The sequence below is a fragment of the Aedes albopictus genome, chromosome 3 (genome assembly GCF_035046485.1).
Source record: "Aedes albopictus strain Foshan chromosome 3, AalbF5, whole genome shotgun sequence".
NCBI lineage: Eukaryota > Metazoa > Arthropoda > Insecta > Diptera > Culicidae > Aedes > Aedes albopictus.
This window is the reverse complement of record NC_085138.1, coordinates 238,482,638-238,507,612: the sequence shown is the minus strand read 5'-3', so window position 1 is coordinate 238,507,612 and position 24,975 is coordinate 238,482,638. Positions and strand designations below refer to the sequence as shown.

Sequence of the window (24,975 nt, the reverse complement as noted above, 5' to 3'; positions counted from 1 at the left end):
CCCCACCACGGTGGATAGCAGACCTTAGGTCAACAAACCGTAACAGAAACCGAAAATGAAAGATTACGAACTGATTCAACGGCGACGACTTTTAACGCGAAACAACGGCCTAGAATTGGAACTTGGAATGTACTATCCATATTCCAGTAGGGTAAACTGGCACAACTAGCCAATGAGGCATGCCGTATGAAGCTTGAGATCCTAGGACTGAGCGAAGTCCGTTAGCCGAACTTTGGAAAACACAGACTGTCGTCGGGTCAAATTCTGTTATACCCTGGCCTACGAGATGAACACGCTCCTCGCCACCGTGGAGTTGGTTTCCTGCTCAGCTATCACAACCACGCGCGCTGCGCTCATGAAGTGGGAAGCTATTAATGGGAGGATAATTGTAGCCAGATTCAGAACACGGGTTCGAAACCTTACCATGATCCAATGTGACGCACCAATCGATGTAGCCGAAATGCAAGACAAGGTTGGGCATGCATGGACAAGGTTCCAAAAGGTGATATCGAGATCCTCATGTGAAGGTTGGATCCGACAACTCGAACTATAAGCACGTAATGGGACGCCATGGTATCGGAGAAATGAGCGAGAAGGGAGAGCTGTTTGTAGAGTTTTGTGGCAACAATGACATGGTGATTGGGGGATCGCTCTTTCCTCATCGACCAGTGCACAAGGTGGCATGGGTGTTCCGTCATGGTGTCACGGAAAATCAAATCGACCACATCTACATCAGCCGAAAATTGACGCTGAGCTTTCTTGATGTGCGGAACAAACGTAGGGCCGACATTGCGTCCGACCATCACCTCCTGATCGGCGAGATCTGGCTGCGCACTGCTAGGATCCATTGACAGGAAGAGACATTAACCTGCCGCAGGTTGAACACACGCCGCCTGGAAGACGCTGCGGTGAAATGGTCCTTCGTCGAGAAGCTGCCGACATTCCGGAAGGTGGAAGCGTAGAAGATCAATTGGGTGAGCTACGCATCCGAAGAAAGCAGTGGATCACAGATGATACCTGGAGGAAGATAGAGGAGAGAAGGATCGCCAAAGGCGCGATAGAGCGATCGAAAACACGAGGAGCCAAAGCCAAAGCCCGTCAGCGCTATTTGGCTCTCGAGATGAAAGTGAAACGCTCATGTGGACGAGGTAAAAGAGCGTGGGCGGACTCCCTAGCCAACGAAGGCAAGAAAGCCTCTAACACCGGTAACATCCAATGTTTCACACGATGCCCGTGAAGAACACGTCTGAACAGTTATTGACCGACCTAGCTGACCTGTTGAAACGCTGGTTCAAGAACTATGGAAACCTTTTTCAAGTGTCGGCCACGCCATCAACACACCGGCATGATCCGCCAAGGGTTCGACACATTACCCGTGTCAACACCAAAGCTCCATCAGTGCATGGGATAGAAGCAATTATCCGTAGCATGAAATCGATTCTTAGCAGGGTCAATCGCATATTCAGCTGAGATGTTCAAAGCTGACCCCGTAGTATCCGCACAACTGCTGCATCAATCATTCTGCAACATATGGGAAACCGCGACATTTTCGAGGAACAGGATGCAAGGCGTTTTAGTGAAAGTATCCAAAAAGAGTGACCTGACTGTATGCGATAATTGCAAGGCCATCATGTTGCGGTGCATCGTTCTCAAAGTCCTGTGCAAAGTGATCCTTAACCAGATGCAGGAGAAGATTGACGCAACTTTCCGACGACAGCAAACAGAATTTCGTGCTGGACGATCTTGTGTGAACCATATTGTCACGCTCCGAATCATCCTGGAGAAAATCAATAAATTCCAAAAGTCTCTCTATCTGGCGTTCATTGATTACGAAAAAGCTTTTGACCGTCTCAATAACCAAAACATGTAGGAAACCCTCCGACACAAGGGTGTCCCTGAGAAAATCATCGGCCTCATTGAAGCACAGTACAGGGTACTGAGTTCGTGGGAAGTTACCAAGCCGGTTTCATCGACGGCCGGTCGACAACGGACCAGATCTTCACCGTACGGCAAATCCTCCAGAAATGCCGTGAATACCAGGTCCCAACACATCACCTGTTCATCGACTTCAAAGCGGCATACGACAGTATCGACCGCACAGAGCTATGGAAAATCATGGACGAGAACAGCTTTCCCGGGAAGCTGACTAGACTGATAAGAGCAACGATGGACGGTGTGCAGAACAGCGTAAGGATTTCGGGTGAACTATCCAGTTCATTCGAATCTCGTCGGGGACTACGACAAGGTGATGGACTTTCCTGCCTACTATTCAACATCGCCCTGCAAGGTGTGATGCGACGAGCCGGGCTCAACAACCGGGGTACGATCTTCACGAAATTCAGCCAATTTGTCTGTTTTGCGGATGACATGGATATTATTGCTAGAACATTTGGAGCGGTGGTAGAACAGTAAACCCGCCTGAAACGTGAATCAGCAAAGGTAGGACTGGTGGTGAATGCGGCTAAGACAAAGTACATACTGGTAGGTGGGACTGAGCGAGACAGGACAAGCCTTGGCAGCAATGTTACGATAGACGGGGATACTTTTGAGGTGATAGAAGAATTCGTCTACCTCGGTTCCTTGCTAACGGCTCACAATAACGTGAGCCGTGAAATACGAAGGCGCATCATCAGTGGAAGTCGTGCCTACTATGGGCTCCAGAAGAAACTGCGGTCAAAAAAATTCACCCCCGCACCAAATGTATCATGTATAAGACGTTAATAAGACCGGTGGTTCTCTACGGACACGAGACATGGACGATGCTCGAGGAGGACCTGCAAGCACTCGGAGTTTTCGAGCGACGGGTGTTAAGGACGATCTTCGGCGGCGTGCAGGAGAACGGTGTGTGGCGGAGAAGGATGAACCACGAGCTCGCTGCACTTTACGGCGAACCCAGCATCCAGAAAGTGGTCAAAGCCGGAAGGATACGGTGGGCAGGGCATGTTTCAAGAATGCCGGACAACAACCCTGCAAAGTTGGTGTTTGCTAACCATCCGGTTGGCACAAGAAGGCGTGGAGCGCAGAGAGCACGATGGGCGGGCCAGGTGGAGTGTGATCTGGCGAGTGTTGGGCGTGACCGACGTTGGAGAGCTGCAGCTGCAAATCGAGTATTATGGCGGCAATTGTTGATTCAGTATTATCATGAATTTGATGTTAACTAAATAAATGAAAATGAAATGAGGGTACTGCACAACGATGAGTTGTTCGATCCCATCCGGTTCGTTGCTGGAATGAGGTAAGGAAAAAGATCGTAATCGAATCCTACTAGGTGCGCTGTGGCAGCCCATTACTATGAAGCACATAAATGACTTCAAATTGGCTAATGATGTTGCTCTCCTTGCTCAACGGCGCTCTAATAGTCAGAGCTAGCTCAATTATCTTGCCAATCGCTCCTCGGCGGCAGATCTTACCATCAATGTTAACAAGACCAAATCGTTTGATGTAAACACGGTCAACCCTTCATTACGGTCCCCAGCTTTACGGTAGCTGGTGTGGGCACGCAGAACAGGAAGGTCAGCCACGTTGCCACAAATGGCAACGGAAAGAAACAGCTCTACCAAAGAAAGGTGAACTGCGATTGTGTCTAGATGGCAAAGTGGAAAGCATGAAGAGGTTAACTTAAACTTAGGTTAATTTGTTTTTCTAATGTGACATGGCTACTTCAGACGAACACGCGGCTTCTCCAACTTGTCTGTTTTTGAGGCACTGATCCTGATAACTTGATCGTGAGGATGTGTGCCGATGACGGGCAATAGGTCGTTTCGAATGATAGCAGCGATTTCCAAGATATAGCAGGAACTGCATCAAAGGTAGAATGTAGAGCAACAAGCAGCTTACGGGTGGAGTGCTGAATAAAGGTGGGTGCGTATCCCATGGTGGCTCCTGAGAGGATTACGACCTGTGTCCAATGGGAAATTGAGTGGGTCGGCGGGTGACACTCAATCTCACTGAACCGATTCTTAAAGCTACTTAAAAATATACAGTAATGTTCGGGAATCCCAATTTTGCCCATTTTTGTTCCAGAAAATTCAGATTGATCAGGATTGTAAATTATTCATAACGAGTTTGAAAAACATAATATCGATTTAATTGGGTGGTACTTAGTTGTAATACTTTGAATGTGTAGCCTCAGATACCCATAAACAACATCCATAAATTATGTCACATTAAAATCGGCTCGTTGAATCCTACCACCCTCTACATGTCATTATTTTTTCTAAATACCCTCTCCACGACGTTACGTATAGACGATCCCATGCAAGCGAGCAAATTCGTAGAAGCATTTCATGGCAACCGGTAGGTTTGGAGCGTAGCTATCTTGCACCTGCAGCACAGTCACCATTTATGGGCCATTCACAGCGATTCATTGCACTGCTCCAGTGCAGTCCGGGAGGGCAGTGCATTTCGCACGCAAATCCATGGGTACATTTGTAGAACATTCCGCAATCGTCGGGATTCGGCAATAGCACGGGGTTACACTCCTGACAGGGATCAATCGGACATCTGTCGTCAGGTTTGCAGACACCAGGAGGACATATCGGGCATAGAGGCGGCTCTGTTGTCACAGGAGTTGTGTCAGGAGTTATAGGAGACGTATCAGGATCGATAGGAGTCGTATCAGGTGTGTCAGGAGTTATAGGAGACGTTTCAGGAGTGATAGGAGTCGTTTCAGGTGTGTCAGGAGTTATAGGAGGCGTATCAGGAGTGATAGGAGTCGTTTCAGGTGTGTCAGGAGTTATAGGAGACGTTTCAGGAGTGATAGGAGTCGTTTCAGGTGTGTCAGGAGTTATAGGAGGCGTATCAGGAGTGATAGGAGTCGTATCAGGTGTGTCAGGAGTTATAGGAGTTGTTACAGGAGTTGTATCAGGAGTATCGTCGGTCGTTATATCCTGGAAATAATACAGTGAAAATATTAGCATACCATCAAGATTGGCTCTGAAGATACCCCGTAACGTGGGTAGATCACCTTAGAATGGTTTTTTGTGTTTTGTAGGATTTTTGTTTCAATGTTCTGCTAATTATAATTTTAATTCAGCAGGATTCAGGTAAATGTATCGAATGAGCGTATGTAGCGTATGTAGCGTATCACTAATATGTAGCTTATTTGACGTACTATGTTACGTGTTACGATGTTACGTGGGCAGACAACTGTTTTGAAGAAGTCTAACAATGGTGTGCGTGAACGTTGACCAAGCGTATCCTTTTCAGATTACCCTTCTACTAACAACATCCAAATTCCCATGACACGTAGGCCTGAGAGATCGTATAGCTGTCTACATTTTTCATAGGTCTCCAAAACTAACCGTAACCATCCTTTCCCATCCCTCAGCAGTCGCAAGGACGTGGGCAGGACAGTGCTCGATCATTGGAGGATTACGTCAGTCTTGTCTAAGAGTCTGAGATTAGTCCCAAATCTTAGCGCTTTGGTTCGGACGAGAAGGAGGCAACCCTCAAAACAGCGGTCTAGGACTGTACCACCTACGAATTTGTGCGACTCGCTTAACGCTAATGTTAATGCTAATATCAAGATTGGCTCTGAAGATAACTTTTTCAACCTCTGTGTTCGGCGGAATATAGATTGCTGTAAATCAAGCTGAATATAATTACATTCTCATCTGTTTTAACAACAGATTGTCGACCGGAGGAAAATTTCTATGTTTTTGGATGTTGCTTTTCTCCGTCTAGGTTCAATTTAAACGACCCGAAATTTCGGCCAGCTGTTTTTGGCTTTTATCAAGGTAAACAATAATTTTAGGCTATGACAAGATTATAAGAAAAAAAATTAATAAATAATGGAAACATTCACGCTCCTGTAAAACTTTTGGTTCAACATTTCGGGCACCTATCCCGATCAGAAAGGCATAACAAAATTATAACCGATTGAGTTATTTATTTCAAAGATTTTGCATAACAGAATGAGTTATAAAATTCACCGGTTAGGTGTTAAAATAACTAAAATTGATCTGACCATAACATAATTATAACAGGTCTTGATACAATTATAACAAGCTTATAACAAAATGAGATATAAAAATCAAGAAAGGAAAATCAAATTATATCACATGTTGTTATAAAGCAGTTATGAATATAATGGGTAAAAATTAAGTAGTGTAAAAATTAACTCATTTTTGGGTAATCAATTTAAAGAGTGACATTTTATCTATCTATCTATATATATAAAAATGCAGTGGCATACGTGGGACCGCGCATATCTTGCGAACGGATGGTCCGATTTGAGTCGTCTGAGTTTTGTACTGTTAGTTTTCACCCAAAGAAGGTTTATGAGGCAAAAAACCTGAGAAAATTGAGAGTTTTCGATAATCGGGGTTTCACATATTCTGAACGGGGACTTGGACTAGGCTAGGGACTTAATACGTCAAAAAACGTAGTAGGCAAGACAAAGTTTGCCGGGTATGGCTAGTTTTTAGTACTAGCATCAAAAGACTTCTCCACATAGTATACATAAAACCTAGGACGGCTAGAACCTAGAAAAGGAGCTCGTCGTTTTTACCAGTGAGGCCATCGCAGCACTTGAAGTGAGGGGCTATGTATCGCTTGGTAACTTTGAGTAAAATTTGGTGAAATTGAGATTTTATTATTGATGTTATTCCTTTACTACATGTTAAATGTTAAGCACCACCGGGCAATCTGTACGTTATAACTTTTTCACAAGTGTCGGATCACTTTGCGGTCTTCGGCAAAGTTTTTCGGCATATCCTAGGCTATACTTCAACGTCATTAGTTAGATCGTTTTAGACAAAAAAATCAATTTAGGAGAGAAATGCAAAAAAACACGTTTCCAATACTAAATTCCATACAAATTTCAATCGCAATGCGGAATTCGGGGACGCAACCAATCGCTCCCAAATTTTGCACAGTTGTTTTGGACGCCAAAAGGAATCGAAAAAGCTTTGTTCCAGAAAATCGACTTTGTTGACCCAGTCTAATATATAGATAAATGCAAAATATCATTGATCTAATTCAATGGTAATTTTGCTTAAAAAAGAGAATAACGTCGAAACCGTTTTTCAATCTACTCTATACAACATAAATTACCGCAATTAATCTAAACCTTCTCACATACTTAGACATACTTAGAGAAGAGAAAAACGTCAAACGTTACAGCTTTTTTCTGTATTAAAGAGATTTTTAGCCCTAAGCTAGTTCATCTAGGGACCCACGCCTTATTTCCCACGCCTTAGGTCCTCGGCGTGATAGTCACGCGCTTTAACCACAGACAAACAGACGTAACTCTTAGAGGAAACTCATCAAAAACCTTTGACCGGTGTCTTTTCCATGAGCTCATTGCCATCTGTTGGTAGAACCGCGCGCGACACTATCGGCATTGATGGATTTCGATTTGACGTTTGCTGACACGCACACTACTACACAAATCGCCTGTAATTTTCGTTTGCATCTCTTCAGCAACGTGTACACTGGCAAACGTCAAAGCGATCGAACACTAACGCCTCTGGTGGAAGGATCGCGTAAATCAAATGAAATTTTAATTCATCGTTAAATGCATGTGGCAAGCCGTTTTAAGGAGTGTTACGTCTGTTTGTCTGTGTTAGTACCGTCGATTACAAAACGGTGCTAAAAATAGATTTTTGTTTCGGTTTTTCGTAATGCACGAATTAAGGATGTGCAAATGCACATGCATTTATGTAACTTTAGCAATGGCAGTCAACGTGCTGCAAAATGTGGCACTAATTTGATTTTAGTGAGGCCCTTTTCGATTTCAATATTGCTTCAATGAGGTGTTTAAAGTAATGCATTATTATATTCACAATTTTATATATCACTATATGGCATTGATGCACTTATATACGGCTTCGTGGTCACTTGGGAAGTTATGCCAAATGTCTTTTTATTTTTGAGTTACAACACTTTTTGTATGTGTGTGTCTTATTCGAACTCTTGCCCCACCACTGGGGCAAAAGTTCGAATCTAGTGTTTGTGGAATTTTGCTAACTGTAGCACACTTTTTTGATACTTTGGTAATAGGCATACCTAAAACCAATTAAGATTTGATGTTGGAACTAGAAAACACTTTAAAATTCAATCTGGATTTTACCCAAATCAGGGTTAAATTAACTACACTCAAAATAAGTAGTTTTTCGCCAAATTCAGATAAAACAATTTTTTTCAACTTTGATCGAATTTTCTCTTTAATTCCATCATTTTTAGTGATAAAATGTATTTTTTTCAGAATTTTAGGTGTTTACCTAAAGTTGGCACATGACTCGAACTCTTGCCCCACAATTCGAACTTTTGCCCCACTATGTGTAAAATATGATTTCCAAATCATTTTTCCAAAAAGTTATACATGCTAAAGCATCTTCAAAATATACCTAGTTACGCCCAAAAATAAAATATCGAGTTCGATTTCATTACAATTCCATTCCATGCGTTGGAAGGACCATCGAATATTACAATTTTTTTTTATTAAAATCAACATTTTGTCATAACTTTTCGAGATATTGATCAATTTTCATAATTTTTGGAGTGAAAGACTCTTTTTCAAAAAGGCTTCGAACAGCCTTGACACCTAAAAGAAATAATTTGAATTGAGCTCAAAAACTTCAAAAGAAACTCTTGCCCCACTTTACTCTATTATAGAAAATTTTGTCTACACCAAGAGTCGCACGTCTTGCTTATTCCTGTTTGACTTTATTTCCGTTTGATCGCGATAAATATCAAAATTAAATGGTAGATAATTTATTTTCCCCTATACAAACAAAAATACAGGTTACCTAAAAATTACTTCAAAAGAAAGCAAAAGTAAGTAAACCACTCGTACTTTTTACCCAGCAGAGGGTAGTTTCCTCGCTCTCCCCTACGCAATGTTGTCAAAAATCAAGCAAGAAGCAGCGACCTAGTCGATAATGTCCGAGCGAGAAGCCAAATTGTTTTTTTTTGTGTTTATCTAAAAGTGGGCTTGCTGCAACTCACTAGGGTACTTTAGAAGTCAACGCTGGGTAGAAATAACTTTGCTATGGGTTGCTATTTTCTGTCGGAATCAAAATGAAGCCATCCCCTCATAGCTTAAAGCAGTTTAGCCAAAATTGGGGTGATCGCACGGGAAGAGACGATATGACCGAAAAAAAAAACCTATATGGGTTCGATCCCAGCCACGGCACTTCGTCAGTTGCTCTTCTCCCCAAGAGCGGCTGGCACTTGACCCTCTTCTGAGCTCTCATAGCTCAAACGGACCCGAATAATTGGATATCGGCAAACGGCAACCCATAATGGACGACTAACAATCGGACTGGAAAAGGAACAGCAGCCATACATCATTTCATCATCGTGCTCATCATACTAAGGACAGGGTAGAAAAGTGAAAGCAGTACAAAGGCAAACCAGTTCGATATAGTAGAATAAAAATATAATAGAATACATTTAGGCGCTGTATAAAATAAAAGTGCAGCCGCCAATTGGAAACGCTCATGTAGTGCCCTATTTGGTGGACAAAAGATCTGTAAAATAGGTTCAGTGGTTAGGAATGTAAAACATCAATTCGAAAAAATGATTTGGGTTGATTTCTGGTTCCGTGTAACCGGGGCCGGATTAACAAATGCGGAGGCCCTTCATATAGGGGGTATATACAGACAGGGTGTTAGGTTCGTGAGTGTAAACTTTTTAGAGGGTGATAGAGGACCATAAATGGTGAAAAAAATTGTTCTTCGCATATGGTCAAATCTCAACCGTTACGTAGTTGTAGTACTTTCCATGTTTTTTATTATTATTACCTTATCTGGCTATAACTTTAAAATGGTCAAACTTGTCGCAGTTTTTTACCCTTATTCGGAAGATTATTGAATTTTCTATCAAGTGGCATCTTTGAATCGATTGGTTTAGTTAAATAACTATGATTTCTAGAGGAAATAGCTCAAAAGTAGTGTGTTTTAATTTGTTTTTGTCAATTATCTTCGAAAAATGCGTAATAAATTAAAATTATTTCTTAGACAAAGTTGTGGTTCCTGTTCTACATTACAATTCGTTTTTGACACCAAACTTCTAGCTCCTATCGTTCTCTTGCATTTTCTCTTGCAACATTGATTTAAAATGTGATGTTTAAATCGAAATTGCAAAAAAAAAAATCATAAGAGATGGACGTTTGATGTCAAAGAACGAATTGTAATGTAGAACAGGGACCACAACTTTGTCCAGAAAAGAATTTTAATTTATTACGCATTTTTCAAAGATAATTGACAAAAACAAATTAAAACACACTACTTTTGAGCTATTTCCTCTAGAAAACTTAGTTATTTAACTAAACCAATCGATTCAAAGATGCCACTTGATAGAAAATTCTATAATCTTCCGAATAAGGGTAAAAAAACTGCGACAAGTTTGACCATTTTAAAGTTATAGCCAGATAAGGTAATAATAATAAAAAACATGGAAAGTACTATAACTACGTAACGGTTGAGATTTGACCATATGCGTAGAACAACTTTTTTCGTGATTTATGGTCCTCTATCACCCTTTAAAAAGTTTGCACTCAGGAACCTGACACCCTGTATTTATCCATTTAATATAAAAAAATCTTAAAAATACATATCGTTCTGACAAAAATGAATTACTGAAGTTATTAATGCCGTTGAAAAAAAAATTAAATATAGAACTATAGGCAGAGCTGTGAATAATGTTGATATTCATTAAATTTATTTATAACAGATTTGAAATTCTAGCGTGAAAACAATGATAAAAGAAATGTATATGACACATTCTACATTCTATTCCTTGTTAAAAATCCAGTAAATATGATCTGTTGAACATTTAGTTTTTATTGGGAAAGCTTACTTGAAATAGGAAATAGTAGCGTGACGTTACAACGTTGTAACGTCAAGCTACTAATTCCTATTTTGAACATACTTTTCAATGAAGACTAAATGTTCATCAGATACTGGAAACTTTACAATGAATCCGAATATGCAAAAATATTTCAGGTTTACGGTACGCATTTATGACTTATAGTAAAAAAAAAGCTGTCCAAAAAGGCGTCAACGTTGTAACGTCATGGTTGAATGTGTCATAAAAAAGTTAAAAATGCTTTTCGGGAGTGTACTCGCGACATTATATCCCAGATCTAGTACAAGTTAATGGCAAAGTTCATTGCGAAACCGCAGAAAGAATTTATAGCTGAAGTTTTCGAGAAGTTTTTAGTAAAACTTTCCACCGATAGTGCTATCGTTTTAGCGAAATCCGAAGAGAATTTCTAGGGGATCCCTGATGCAATCTGTGGAGAAGTTGATGGCCTATCACCATAAAGAATATACACTTAACAAAAATTTATTGTAACGCAAATGGTTCTGGTGGCCTCCCAAAAGAATTTTCACAAAATTCTGAAATCAAGGATGGAATTCTAATAGAAAAATGAAGAAATTTTAGCGGGAGCCTTATGATAAGTTTCTGATGAAATTTTTAATTTTCTTTTTATTTTTTCTATGAAAATCTTTAGCGGAAAACCCGAACAAATTTTTAGTCGATTTTTTCACAAATTTCTTCTGTAATTTTCTCAATGGATTTTTATCAGGAGTTCGCCGTTAATTGATCCTTATTTCAATTAGCAAGCAAATCCCAAGAACTTTGAACTTCTTCAAAATAATCTACCTAATGCTAGATTACCTCAAACATAAGTTTCAACACTTTGGATGCTCTCTGATTTGAGTAATTGGTAAGCTGTTTATGTAAAATCAAACTTAAAAGATCCAAAAATACTTCCAAATTTAAAAAAAAAACAACCTATAATTTTTCCAAGAACTCTGTTGAAAAATTCTTGAAAATGTTTTTAAACACATTAGACAGCAAAAACCAAAAAAAAAATAAATAAGTAAAACCAGCAGAAACTCTTTGATTTTTATTTTATAGGGTTTTGAAGTTCCTCTAGAATTCAGTCGAAGGTATTATTCAGGATTTCCTCCGGTAATATACCATCTTGAGGAACTGCACAAATTCAAACAAATAATAACCAGTTCTGAAAAAATTAAAATTTTATCAATGCTGGATAAATAGTTGCAGTCTTTCTCAAAAGAATCATAACATATCCCATATATCTTGCATCTACACAGTAATGTGAAGTTCTTTTCACAAAAATCAAATCGAAGGAAGTTTCTTGCACTACACTTTTTTCTTGCTTCACATTTTTTTGTGTAGTGAAATTTTGTGGGGCCCCGTGGTCCACCTGCCACCCCCACTAAATCAGGCACTGCGTGTAACAGAGTTCATGCTTTATGCAAGTTTTGTTTAACTAATGAAACCTCAAATTAAGCTTCAACGACGCAAGTGTTTTGGATGCGTCAATGCTTAAAGAGAGCCTTATTTGAGTTTTAGGTTAACCATACGATATTTCCACACTTTCAAAAATACTTACGCACAATTAAGTTACAAAGTAAGTATGTACCTCAGTTCCTCCGGTTGTGCCAGTTGTGCCAACAGTGCAATCCCCCGCGATGTCACACACTTCAGTTTCGGAGTTGTACTCAAGGCCCTCTGGGCATTCCACTACGCAGGCTTGACCTTGATGGCATTTCAGGTACGCATCGCATCTGTCCGGGTGTGGAAGGCGTATGGGGTTGTTGGGATCGTCTTCCGGTGGGCACTGTGGATGATCCACGCAGTCGTGGTCCGGGCATTCGGGCCGCTCGACCTCGGTACACTCCGATCGGTAACGTTCTACGCATCGTCCAAGGTTCGTACTCCAGTACAGGCCGATCGGGCATTCTTCGAAACAAGCGCAACCACCGATGCAACGAAGGAACGCGTCGCACATACTTGGGTGTGGCAGCACAGTGGTGTTTAGATCAGGTTCACAATCCAGCGGGCAGCGTTTGTCTGGGAAGCAATTTTCTGCACATTGAGTCGAATTGCCATCTTCGCCATTTCCGCTATCACCACATTCAACAAACTGCGGCCAATTGCAAACAAGTCGTGTTGGACAGAACAGGAGGTTGGCCGGGCACTCAAATAGAATTGGGCCAGAAGGAGAACAGTGGTAGAACATATTGCAGTAATCTGGATGTGGCAACTTTGCTCCCAAAGGATTCTGGTTACATGTTTCGATCGTAACCAAAACTCCTGGCGTTGATTCCAATACTCTCTGCTGTCCAAAAAAATGCACTTCAGCTTCCAGGTCAACGGCACATTCTGCGTACATAGCGAAGTCGCACACCAATGTTTCCGAGTTGAAGTAGCTGCGATCTGGACACTCGAAGATCACTGTACTGCTTTCTCCACATTCAACAAACTTCCGACAGTCGGACCAATGCCTGCGAATGGTCGCATTGCCACATATTCCAGCTGCATCAATTGCACTTTGGAAACATATTATGAAGGCTACCGCACTCCACACCTTGCAGCCTAACATGTCTTCTTCCGCTGCCTATCTATCCTATCGTATCCGATTGTGTATGACACGGTTCAATCAACCTTATACCTCTAGTCGAACTTTTTCAATTGGCCGCCCAATTCGCTACTTACCGCAACCGATGAAGGCCAATTGCTTTTATACAAAATTAAATGCCATCATGCTGGAATGTCCCGATAAAGAGATACATATAATTGAAATGTTAACTGTCAACTCCGCCGTGGCTTGACATGGAAGCTCGTGTTTCCGTCACATTTGAACCGTTTGTATATGAGAAACCGCATACGCCTAAGAGAGGTTACTTTCGACAGTGATGAGGCTTTTTCGCGGAATTGTTTTGATTTCTCAGCTAATTTAAATAAAACGGGATTAAGTAATTCAAAATTCTCTTTTTAATTTATGTATTTCCCCAACATTCATCTGGTTTGACATTAATGCAATTAAAAATAAAACAACACACTTGATTATTTGTTACGCGGGGGATGTGTACTAAGAATATGCGTTATACCGAACGATTTCGCCAGCTACATATCGAAATTTAATTTCGTTGAAATCCACGAACAATAGGCATCCGAAAAAGGTTCTGTGATTTACCTCAAGATGCTCATGAATTCGGAGTCCAAGTGGATTTATTAGCTTGCTTCAACCCTCTAATTCCCAAATATTTATTTTGATCTAAATATCATGTTTCGCCATTGAAAAACAAAATAAAAATGGTTTTGGAAGATGATTCTTTTTAAATCTCGATTTTGTAAATTTAGATTTTTGATTTTTCTAGCTTTAATTTTTGAACATCTCAAACACTTTTGTTATTTTCCTGGAAGCCTAATTGGGATACGGATTTTTTAAGACGAAAATAATTTCAGATTTCATAATGATTGTCAAAATATTTTTTTTCATCGGAAATTTTATTTTTCATGTTATTTTAAGGTATATAATTTTAGAGTGTATTCGGCTCTCCAAACAATGATTTGAGAGAAATTTAAAATGTCAATTGTAGTGATTCAATACAAAATAAACAATGACTTTTAAATAAAAGATGACTAAATTTTTCAATGATTTTTTTTTTAAATGTATATACGCTTCAAAAGACGCCAAAAACCATTTTGAGATGTACAGAACAGTCCTAAATATCAGCCGAAATATAAACATTTTGATTGTTCACGAAACAAAAATTACAAAAATGTTCAAACTACAACGCCACAACGAAGAAAGGGTAGCAAACCTATCACTCCAACTTCCAAGTGCAATTTTGGCCGTGATGGATAACGCGCAGGTTCTCAAGACTGCATAAAAAAGAAGTTGGTTGGTTTCGATTTTTTGCCTTTTTGTTCGTTCTCGCTTCCAACCGCTTGTCGAGTGTCTAAAAATAGATTTCCGAGCTGCCCCAGGAGCTGCTGTCACAAACACAATCACTTCCCGGCTTTGTTAGTGGCTAATGTGCAGTCGTTTAAAACAATCTGTTATTTTATGTTGAAACTACCAAATCTCTGTTTGTTCTAACAAACTGTCAAAAATTTCGGCAAATGAAAAAAAAATTATGATCAAACAATGGAACAGTTCAGTTTAAACTAGAAGTCAGTTTGTCGCTATAACAAACTGAAAAATCGGTTGAATTGAACTAGAATTTAATTGTGTTTACTAATTATTTATCTGCGTGCAATCAGGTCGCAAAATTTTCGAGCAGATGCGCTGAAGTTCACCGGGCGGCAATCTTCATTCACTTGCCTGCATATTGTGAATTTAGAAGAAAATTGGTGTCGAAAGTAACTTCATTGACTTCCGCTGCCTTATGCGTTAAACATAACGTCGGAAGTATAGCGCTGTATAGCAAATCTGATACTCTTTTCAGCGCACTACTTCCGACGCTATGTTTAACGCACAGGAAAAGCAGCGGAAGTCAATGAAATTATTTCCGACACCAATTTGGTGCTAAATCCACAATATTCACAGTCAGCTGCTCGATTCTCGTTTGTCAACTGAATGAAAGTCAATGAATATTAGTAAACAAGTTACAAAGTGTGAAATTGCTGATTAAATATTAACGTTTCGATTACATTTGATGGTGCTTTACACAGATCTTGTTCCTTTTGATTGTCGTGGAGTGTTTTTGGTGGGAATCGTAGCCATAAACGTTAGATGTTTCTCGATCGACTTCATATTCAATGACCACGAAATGACTAGGGTGCCTGTACCAGTTATCGCACTACCTAAGAAGAACTATTTCCACAAAAATAAGAAAAAGACCATCGAATATCATCGATATGTTAAATGATTGATTGGTTTTCATACTTTACAGGAAAAATATAGAAACGGGTTTAAAACTACTTTTAGTATTTATTACGGCGTGTGCCAATGATAGGAACCCTGTACCAGTTATGGACACATTTGTTAATTCGGGTTCCACTTCGCACTATTTACATGCATTCCTTATGGGATTAGCCATAACTGGTACACTATGGCGAAATAGGGTGCAAGGAAGTCGAAAAATTAAGAAAAATAATTTATTTCTATCGTAATTTGAGCAAATTGTGAAGTTTGAATGATTGCAATCATCTTTTGTGAACGTGATCTGTTGTTCACCAAATTTTTCTTGTTGATTTGCATCATTAAAGGTTCAAAATCGACTATGGCGAATTTGAGGTACTATAGCCATAACTGGTACACTGAGCCTATCTGTGTGAAGAGAAAGAGCGAAAATGAAAATGTTTGTTTTGAATATTGCAGAAATAATTAAATTCGCCCTGTTTTCAGTCAATGACTTTGAACATTTTGCACCCTGCTCACAATGCTACGAGTAACTTGATATTGTGGTAGTTGGACATTCCGTGAAATAGAAATGGCCTCCAATACACTTTGAAGTTCGGATTACGATATCTACATACAGTATCATGCTTTGATTGTAAAAAATATTCGTGGAATGTAGTCTATACGGCTGATAGAACCTCAGTGCACAGCTATAATGCTTTTGGTACATTCATGGGATATTCCAGACTTTCCAAGCTATTATGGAATTACACGCAAAAAAATCCGTTCCGATATACGTGCACTCCCAGTCACGGCAACGGGAACAAACGAGAACTATGCATAGCAACGATAACAACAATAAGAAATGTACACCGTGAACTAGATTTCACGTTTTCCAGAACGCCAGTTCCAGTTCACGGTGTATATTTGCTTGTTCTCATATTTGCGTTTGTTTGTTCACGTTTATCAGAACGGCTTTCTGAGCGTGTAGGACCTTCAAGGTCTACAGGCTCTACTCTTATTTCTCTTCACCCTATCGGCATAATTCTTTCACGATAATGTCTGTTGCACCTCATTATATTACGAGTACCTCTATGTGTTGCTATTTGGGTGTCTACTGGCATACAAATGGACCCAATGTATTTTGAAGTATGGGTACTCACGACAGCATCTACAAAAAGTTGATCGGTTTCGCCTTTTTTTGTCTTTTTTTTTAGTCATTCTCCTCCCCATCCGCTTACCGACGGTCTAAAAATAGATTTCCGAGCTGCCGCAGTTGCTGCCGTCACCAACACTATCACATTCCGGGTTTGTTAGTGGCAAAAGTGCAGTCGTTTAAATCAATCCATTATTTCATGTTGAAAATACCAAATCTCTGTTTGTTTTAACAAACTGTCAAAAATTTCGACAAATGAAAATATTTGTATTATCAAACAATAGAACAGTTCAGTTTAAACTAGAAATCAGTTTGTCGCAGTAAACTGAAAAATCTAGAACTAGAACTTAATTGTGTTTACAATTTATTTTTCTGCGTGACTATTAGAACCTCAGAGTGCAGTTCTGATAACTAAGCAACATTCACTTGGTGATCTAGATTCTAGATCATTCCAACTATTATGGAGTTAAGACGTTCTAGCTTCAATCGCCTACAAAATCCATTGCATCATTTTTTACACGTTTTGTTTTTTTTTATTCATGAGTTTTCAGGCGTTTTAAGTTGAATTTTCGATATGTGAGATTGTAAGTTTATCGGAACTTGATTGAATCCATTCAGTTATCAACTCAGTTACGCAAATGATTTTTGAATTCACTCTCTATGTATCTGAAGGTGATTAGCACTACATCCGGAATCTACATCGCAAGGTGAAATAAAACAGTTCACAATACAAACAATTTTCGTCACTTTATTCGCAAACACATCTCTAAAACAATCACAATCCAACCGTAACGGTAGAAAACATTGTTGGTGCCGACGGAACCGATGGTGTGCCATCGGTTGGCGCCGTTGGAACGACGATGCACATCTTAAGTTTATTGTTCCACTGTTGGCCCTCGTCCTTATTGCAGACCAGTCTCATGAGCAGGCCATACACATGTTCCACTTGAGGTTCTTCACCCGTTTCGATATTGCGACGGTGTTGTGTTAGGTCAACTTTCCCAAAAGCATCGGCAATTACTAAAACTGCCGATAGAAACAGGACAGCAGATAATCTGGACATTTTTCAAGACGACACCTGTAGTTCGTTGTTACTGGTAGTTGGACACAGAATGACGAATTGGTGATGGGACAGGTTTGAATCGGACTATCGAAAGTAGAGCAGAGAGATTAAAAATTGATAATGATTATTATGGCTGTATAAATACCTAAGGAAATTTCAAACCGGATACTGAAGGTTGTTATTGATATCGAACATATTGCGCATGATGAATAAATGCGAAGAAGACGACAACTCTATCTGATGTCATCGCACACTTTTTCGTGCGATATCGCACGAGGGTACCATTCTGGAGGGATCCATTCAAGGAACAATTCAAATTGATGCATATTCAAAAATTAATTAAAAATGCAGTTTTCTCATTCATTTTAAGATCAAATTACAGTGACCCCACAATTTATGATTCATAAATAGTGTACAAAATTAAGGTGATTCATCGGTGTGGGGAAAATGATCAGAATATTCCATAAGCCTATAAAAACCCGCAAATTGTTTTTTTAAATCGGAATTAAAAAATAGATTTTAAGGGCTAGGTGGAGCTGTAAGCGTTCAATCATTACAATTACTTTTTGCTTGAAGATAGAATAGTATCCACTCTGAAGCAAACTACCGAAATTTATCAAAATACCTTATGAAATTTAGCTATAACTGTTAAATATGGATGTCATAAGAATACCTTATGAAAACACTAGTTTACAAAATAAAACGAAAGTCGTGAACTTCTGTCAACGACCAAAATTTTTTAAGCACAATTAAGCGCTGATTTCGAAACCGACCTTCAAAAAATTTTAAGTAGAACAGTTTTTGAGTTTTAGCTCAATATTGAGTTTTACAACTTTTCAAAATATGTAATTTACTAAAATTCAAATATATTGCGTTTTGTTCAACCACATTTAAATCTTTTTCCATAAATTAAAAGCTGTATACAATACCATTCGATCATCTGAATACAGGTTTTGCGTCAGATTGATGAATTTCAAGATACTGGCGAGTTTTAGGAACGATCTCCTTAAATTTTAGCAAAATTTTCAAATTTTTTTGAAGAAATGTATTTTTTTCAATAAGAAAAACCCTATTTAAAAATTCTTTTTCGACGTTTATTTGACATATCATGTGTAGGCGAGTTACAGTAAAAATTTCAGCTCAATCGGAGCATTGATTACGGAGAATGAGATGTTTGAAGTGAGCGACTTTGCTTAAAAATAGAACAAAAATCGATTTCAAATCATCACCCTTGTATGGAAAGTCGAAAAAAATTCCACTCTACTGTAATTTTTTTCTTTTGCGTTTTCGAACTCAGGGCTTGATTCTACACCAAAAATGATCATCAGCTTACCGAGTTCAAAAATGCTGTAAACTAGTGAAATTTATGATGCTTGTTATGACCTTATTACACAAGATGAACTTATGAAAAGAACAGAAAAATCGTAAAATCATACAGACTGGAATCGATCCATGAACGTCGACGAGATCACCGAGCTCGTGCCTGTGGTATCCTGACATGAGTGTTGAGTGGATGAATCAGTAGAGAGGTAGTTCTCGGTGTGGTGAGAGTGGTGTGCCTCAGACGTGGCATTGGAGTAAGTTTGGTAAGTGTATAAAAGGCTACAACCGGGAGTATTTGGAACGTGCCACCATAGGATATCACATTGGCGATCCTGCCATGTTGATGGCGAAAAAAATTCAGGTGAAATATATAGGGAAAACTTTTTAGAAAGTGAAAAAAAAAACGTATTTTACATTGTGTTATGGAAGTCTCCATGGAGATAGTGAGTGCTAAGAAGAGAGAGCCTTGTAAGAGAAATGAAGGTTCTTGCGGCAAGGTTGCCAGAATCAATGTAATTACCAAAACGATCTCTTAAATCGGCTTTTAGCTCATCCACCAGATGTACAATAAAGCATTGAATCGGGTGAAGCCCAAGGTCAATGTAAGTATTGCGTCGAGTATAGCTCATGGCCAATACAAGTACACATGGATGAAATTGCTTGCGCAGAGTTTGAGCTCATTGCCAAGCGTAATTAATGTTGCGTCGGGTTTAGCCCATGGCCAACACAAGTATTGAGTCGAGTTTAGCTCAAGGCCAGTACAAGAGCATATAAAGTGATACCTTGCGCAGAGTTATAGCTCATTGCCAAGTCGGTTGAAAAGTTGCGTCGGGTAAAGCCCATGGCCAACGTACGCATCGCGTCGAGTAAAGCTCATGACCGATACGATTAAAAAAAAAATTGTGCTGAAAGCTCATCTAGTTATTTATTTGTTACATTGAGAAGTGCAACAAAGTACTAATTGAAAGATACACACAAAAGAAAGTTGCGGTAGAAATTACCATTTCAGGGGGTTAAATTGACCGCAAAGCACCCACAATTTTCAGCAGACAACATTACAGTATTATTTCAGCAATGAACGCAGTTAATTTTACCATGGCATAATTTTCACGCTTCTTGGTATTTTCTACCATGTTTGTAGTATTTCTAGGTCCCAATGTTTTACCATGCTAGTAGTAAAATTAACGGATTATGCATTACCGTGGCCATAGTAAAATTGACCACGACTGAAGTTAGTTTGCATATGCCCTGGTACTACTTTATAGGTTCTTTTTTCGTTGAAATATATAACAATTAGAGTGAATTCCATAAACTCGCTCAATGGCGCGGTATCGATTCAAAGTTTGAATTGTATACATATTTATCCATAACATATTCTTGTACGTTGATGGCCGTGTGGATTATGTACAAATTTAGTGATCTCATCATTCTCAAATTCATAAAGTACTTTGTATACTTTTGCTAATTTACTGAGTGTATAGATGGCGGCTTGAACGGTAATCCATGCTTGGATAGGGCAAAACAAAAACGAAGTATGCGTGTCGTATTCACAAAAATAACTTGGTACGTTTGAGTTGAGTCATTGAGTACTGATGTTCATTCATGAACATCAGTACTCAATGCGCTTGATTAGAGCAATCCTAACAGCAACCACTATTTTATCAACTAACTCAACATTTTTGTTTTGATTAATTTAAAAGCCCAAATATAGTATTACTTTTTGAGGGTTATTAATCGAGGATGATTTAGGGAACCATACAAGCGCTCAGTGATCTAATCAGCATCTATAAAATATGGTAATACTGTGATACATTTCTCGGCATTTAAGTAATCGGAAAAGAAAATCAAGTTGCTGCTAAATTATATGTCAAGAAATTGCTCTTTTCAATATTAAATTGCTTTCAATCTAAAAATGGATATTCAAACCTGATAATCAAATGGAACACCATAGGGTTAGTCTTTGAAGAGCCAGCGAGGATAATTACAAAAGAAGTTACGGGAACTTGGTGTCGAAATTTCAGGATCCCACCAGGGAATATTCTACACTTGGTTACGGATGTTAAAAGTCTCTGAAGCCGTAAATGTTAATTTTTTTTGGTTCCAGGGAGAGGAAGTAGAAAAAAGGGATTTTGAAAGTCTACTCGAAAATGATGATAGTTTAGTTTAGAAGTATATAATGTAGTTTCTCATGTTTTGGAATGATATTACACGGGTTTTGAATCATTTTCTGCAAAGGGAGGATGTGGTATCCTGACATGAGTGTTGAGTGGATGAATCAGTAGAGAGGTAGTTCTCGGTGTGGTGAGAGTGGTGTGCCTCAGACGTGGCATTGGAGTAAGTTTGGTAAGTGTATAAAAGGCTACAACCGGGAGTATTTGGAACGTGCCACCATAGGATATCACAGTGCCCAACCCACACGGCTATCGATGCTTCGTGTTCACTATCGCCAGGCCGGGAGTCGATTCTGCGTCATTAAGCGACCTTATGAAATTCATTCTAGTCGTTATGAATTGTGTAAAAGGCCATTTCATAAGTTAAAACTTATGATAATCTTAGGTTTATTTGGCTGTGTGTAAGGGAACGTTCAAAAATTACGTCCAACATTTGGGGGAGGGGGGGTCTAGAAAAGTGTGACACTACGTGTATTGGGTATAGGTAAATTGCGTGACAGAGGGGGGAGGGGGGGTCTAGAAATCCCGAAAAACGATGGACGTAATATTTGAATCTTCCCTAAGTCAAAAAACTTTGTCGATAATCGCAAAACAATCTGAGGCTTTACATTACTTGTCCCAAAAATTGCCTAATCCACTCTGACTTAACGCCGACCATATAACAAGCATTGTTCGAAAACTCTGAGTATTTGCAAGTCCTCCTTGAGCACAAATTTGTACATACCTGCGAGGTTCACCGGTCTTGACTGTACATTCATTTTTACGTGTAAGAGCAACTGTAATGGTGGCTACTATTCCTTGTTCTACAAGGAGGCCAAATTTGTTTTTGTGATTTATCTATTATTATTTCACCATTACTTAGTTGCGATGGGGATCTTGATCGGGTGGCATCGATCGGCGAAAAAAAAACGAAAAGTGACGAGTGTCTGGGGCAGTTGCGATAGGGATCTCGGTCGCGTTGCATTGTTCGAAGGAAAAAGCAAAAAATGACGCGTGTTAAGGGCAGTTGTGATGGAGATCTCGATCGGGTTGCATTGTTCGGCGAAAAAAAAACGAAAAGTGACGCAGCAGTTGCGATGGAAATTGCGGTTGCGTTGCATTGATCGAAGGAAAAAGAAAAAAGTGACACGTGTTTGGGGCAGGTTCACATTGTCCTTTCTCGTGAAGTGATGAAAATTGATGCAGACTTGGTAGCACAGTATTGCAGAAAATTGAAGGAGTCAAGGAGTAATTGTGGTCATCTGACGATATGGAACTGGGTGAGATCATTCCGATTTTTTTTTTCACATCCTAGAAGGATTTGGGGTTATTTCGCCAATGCGTTTTTATGAGAAATCCTGGAGCCTGGTAATATTTGCAAATTAATCTTGTAGCTCTGGTGCTGGCCTAATATTGAAGCGATAAAAATGTTAAAAGAAAGTAATTGCAGTTCACAACAATCATTGAGCATATTAAAAATAATTGGCTTATTCAACGGCTGGCACTACTCTATGTAAAATACATACTTCGAAAATAGCTATCTAAGATTGACAGTTTATTCTCCGTATACTCTAATTTCAATACTGTGAGAAACACGGGACTAAAGGTCCTATCTGCAGAAGAGAGGCTTTCTTTGGTTTTCCTCTCTTTCGTTAATATCTCAGCTGTTTATTTGTGTTATGATTGTCTCCTTGCATTGAACTAGACCATCGTCTATTGATTTGTACTGCAAAAATAGTTTAAAAGTGTACCATTACATTGCAATAATTGAAAAAGAAAGTGAACAAAGAGAGCCTCTCAAATGCAGATAAAACCTATTGAAATGTTTGGCCTAAACTGTGGGGATGCTGTGGATTTCACTGTTTCTAATAACAACGGTTGTCGAACTAACATTCCTTCCCTTTCCCCGATGACCGTAAGGAAGTGGCCGGTGCCGTTATTGACTTCAAAATATTGAACTCTCAAATTGTGCACATTGAGAGTGTGTAGCTAGTCCCAAGCACCATTCATTGGTTCTCTGTGCAACTTCGATTGTTCTGGTCAATAACGGAGTAGCAACTACGATGTGTACGGTTATCGTTGCTTTGTTTTGCTTGCTTTATCTATCATTATTTGGCCCTAATATGTCCTATCTTTTTGCACAGTACCTACGTAGTGGAAACTACACTGAGAAAAATTTTATAGTATGTGCAACCATGCAGTAGTTCTTATTTCTACCATGCCAAAACATGGTAAAATTACCCATAATTTATGTTAAGTACACCAAAAAATAGTTAGGATTACTATGGTTTGGCATTTCGTCAAATGGTAATCATCACAAAAACACATGGTCAGAGCTAATATGTGTTTGTGTTTAATTTGACTGCCTACGCATATCATTTCCACCATGTTTTAGTGAATTTTACCATGTTCACCTTTTTGACAGCTCACATTCGCAATGTTTAATTTTGCATATTTTTTCTTATTTTATAAGACAGAAGCAGACCTCTTCAGGAACATCCATTTGCAAGTAAATTATAATCAATAATCAGCATGCAATAGACCATAAATCGAAAAATAAATACTGTTTTTGTTAAAAGATACAAATAGATTTTTAAATGAGTGCATCAAATGCTGGGCCACGCTTCAAGCCGTGGAAAGTTGTTCATGTTAGGACAAACGAGAGGACAGGAAAAGGCAAGGCAAGAGGTGAGTTGGAAGATTTAATAGCTGAATGGCCATACAAGTACTAATAACTATAAATATACTTTATTCACAGATCTCCCTAAAGTTCTGCAAAAAAAAAAGTTACAGAATCATTCTGCGCGAATCTGCACCAGGGTACTCGGCAGCGTCAACGATCGATGCCCCTGTTTGCAACAGTCTTTCAGCGGGAGCACATCGTATTGCGCAATAATGTCCTCGGAAAACCACTTCCGGTGCTGTTTCTTCAAGGAGATTACACTGGGGAGACCGGAGAGACTCTTCCAATGTTTCGGTCGGTGTTCGGAACTTTCACGCAGGGAGTGGTTTATTTATTTCAAAGCTCAGTCACGAAGGATGGAATGTCCCCCAAGGCTCGGCTCAAAGGAACCCAAACTTCTACACCTGAGAAATGCTAATGTCCTTATTATATCTATATTTTTACGAATATTGTAACATAAATCTACAGGAACATAAATATATCATTTAATTTTTACTTTTTTTCTTTCGAAAATGTAAACAATCCTCAATAAAACCGCTAATTGTAGTCAACCATAAAAATAGTAAAAACGTCTTTTCAATGGTTACGTTTACCATGCTGATTATCATTGCACATAGTAAAAATGACTGAAAAATATGGTTGGGAAAAACAAAAATATGTCAATAATAGTTGCATGGTAAATTCAACCCCATCCATGGTAGTCTCAAGCAGGAATCATGGTCTACCAAAATCAAGTAGTAAAAGTGTTTTAATTTCACCCTCGATACGGTCAAAACTACCATGCCCGTTTTTTCAGTGTAGCTATAACATGGCGGAGTAGAAATAACTTAAATTCACACAAATAAAAATAAAAGCCTATGGTAACGGTCGAATTTTGGACCCCTAGAGGACATTAGTTTGAATTTAAGTCAAGATCAAATACATTCAGCCGGTGTTACACATTATGATGATGTTAGTATCATCGTAAAAGCCCTTACTGTCCGT

At 39.1% G+C, this 24,975-nt stretch overlaps 1 protein-coding gene and 1 long non-coding RNA gene across 2 annotated transcripts in view; both read right to left on the bottom strand.

The window, feature by feature from the left end:
- Positions 1-13,489, bottom strand: part of LOC109400952 (mucin-6) — a 42,417-nt gene extending 28,928 nt beyond the window's left edge. Inside the window, exons 1-2 of the mRNA XM_062857838.1 lie at positions 12,407-13,489; positions 4,323-4,889 (exon numbers count right to left, since the gene is read on the bottom strand). Of these exons, the coding sequence (XP_062713822.1) occupies positions 4,323-4,889; positions 12,407-13,369 (1,530 nt within the window). The 5' untranslated portion in view covers positions 13,370-13,489. The remainder of the gene's footprint in view (positions 1-4,322; positions 4,890-12,406) is intronic.
- A 4,004-nt stretch (positions 13,490-17,493) lies between these two features.
- LOC134289866 (uncharacterized) lies at positions 17,494-18,166 on the bottom strand. The gene is made up of 2 exons (XR_009998725.1): positions 17,981-18,166; positions 17,494-17,919 (listed from the first exon to the last, which is right to left on the bottom strand). It is a non-coding gene; the product is annotated as an uncharacterized LOC134289866 (long non-coding RNA).
- Positions 18,167-24,975: the final 6,809 nt, after the last annotated feature.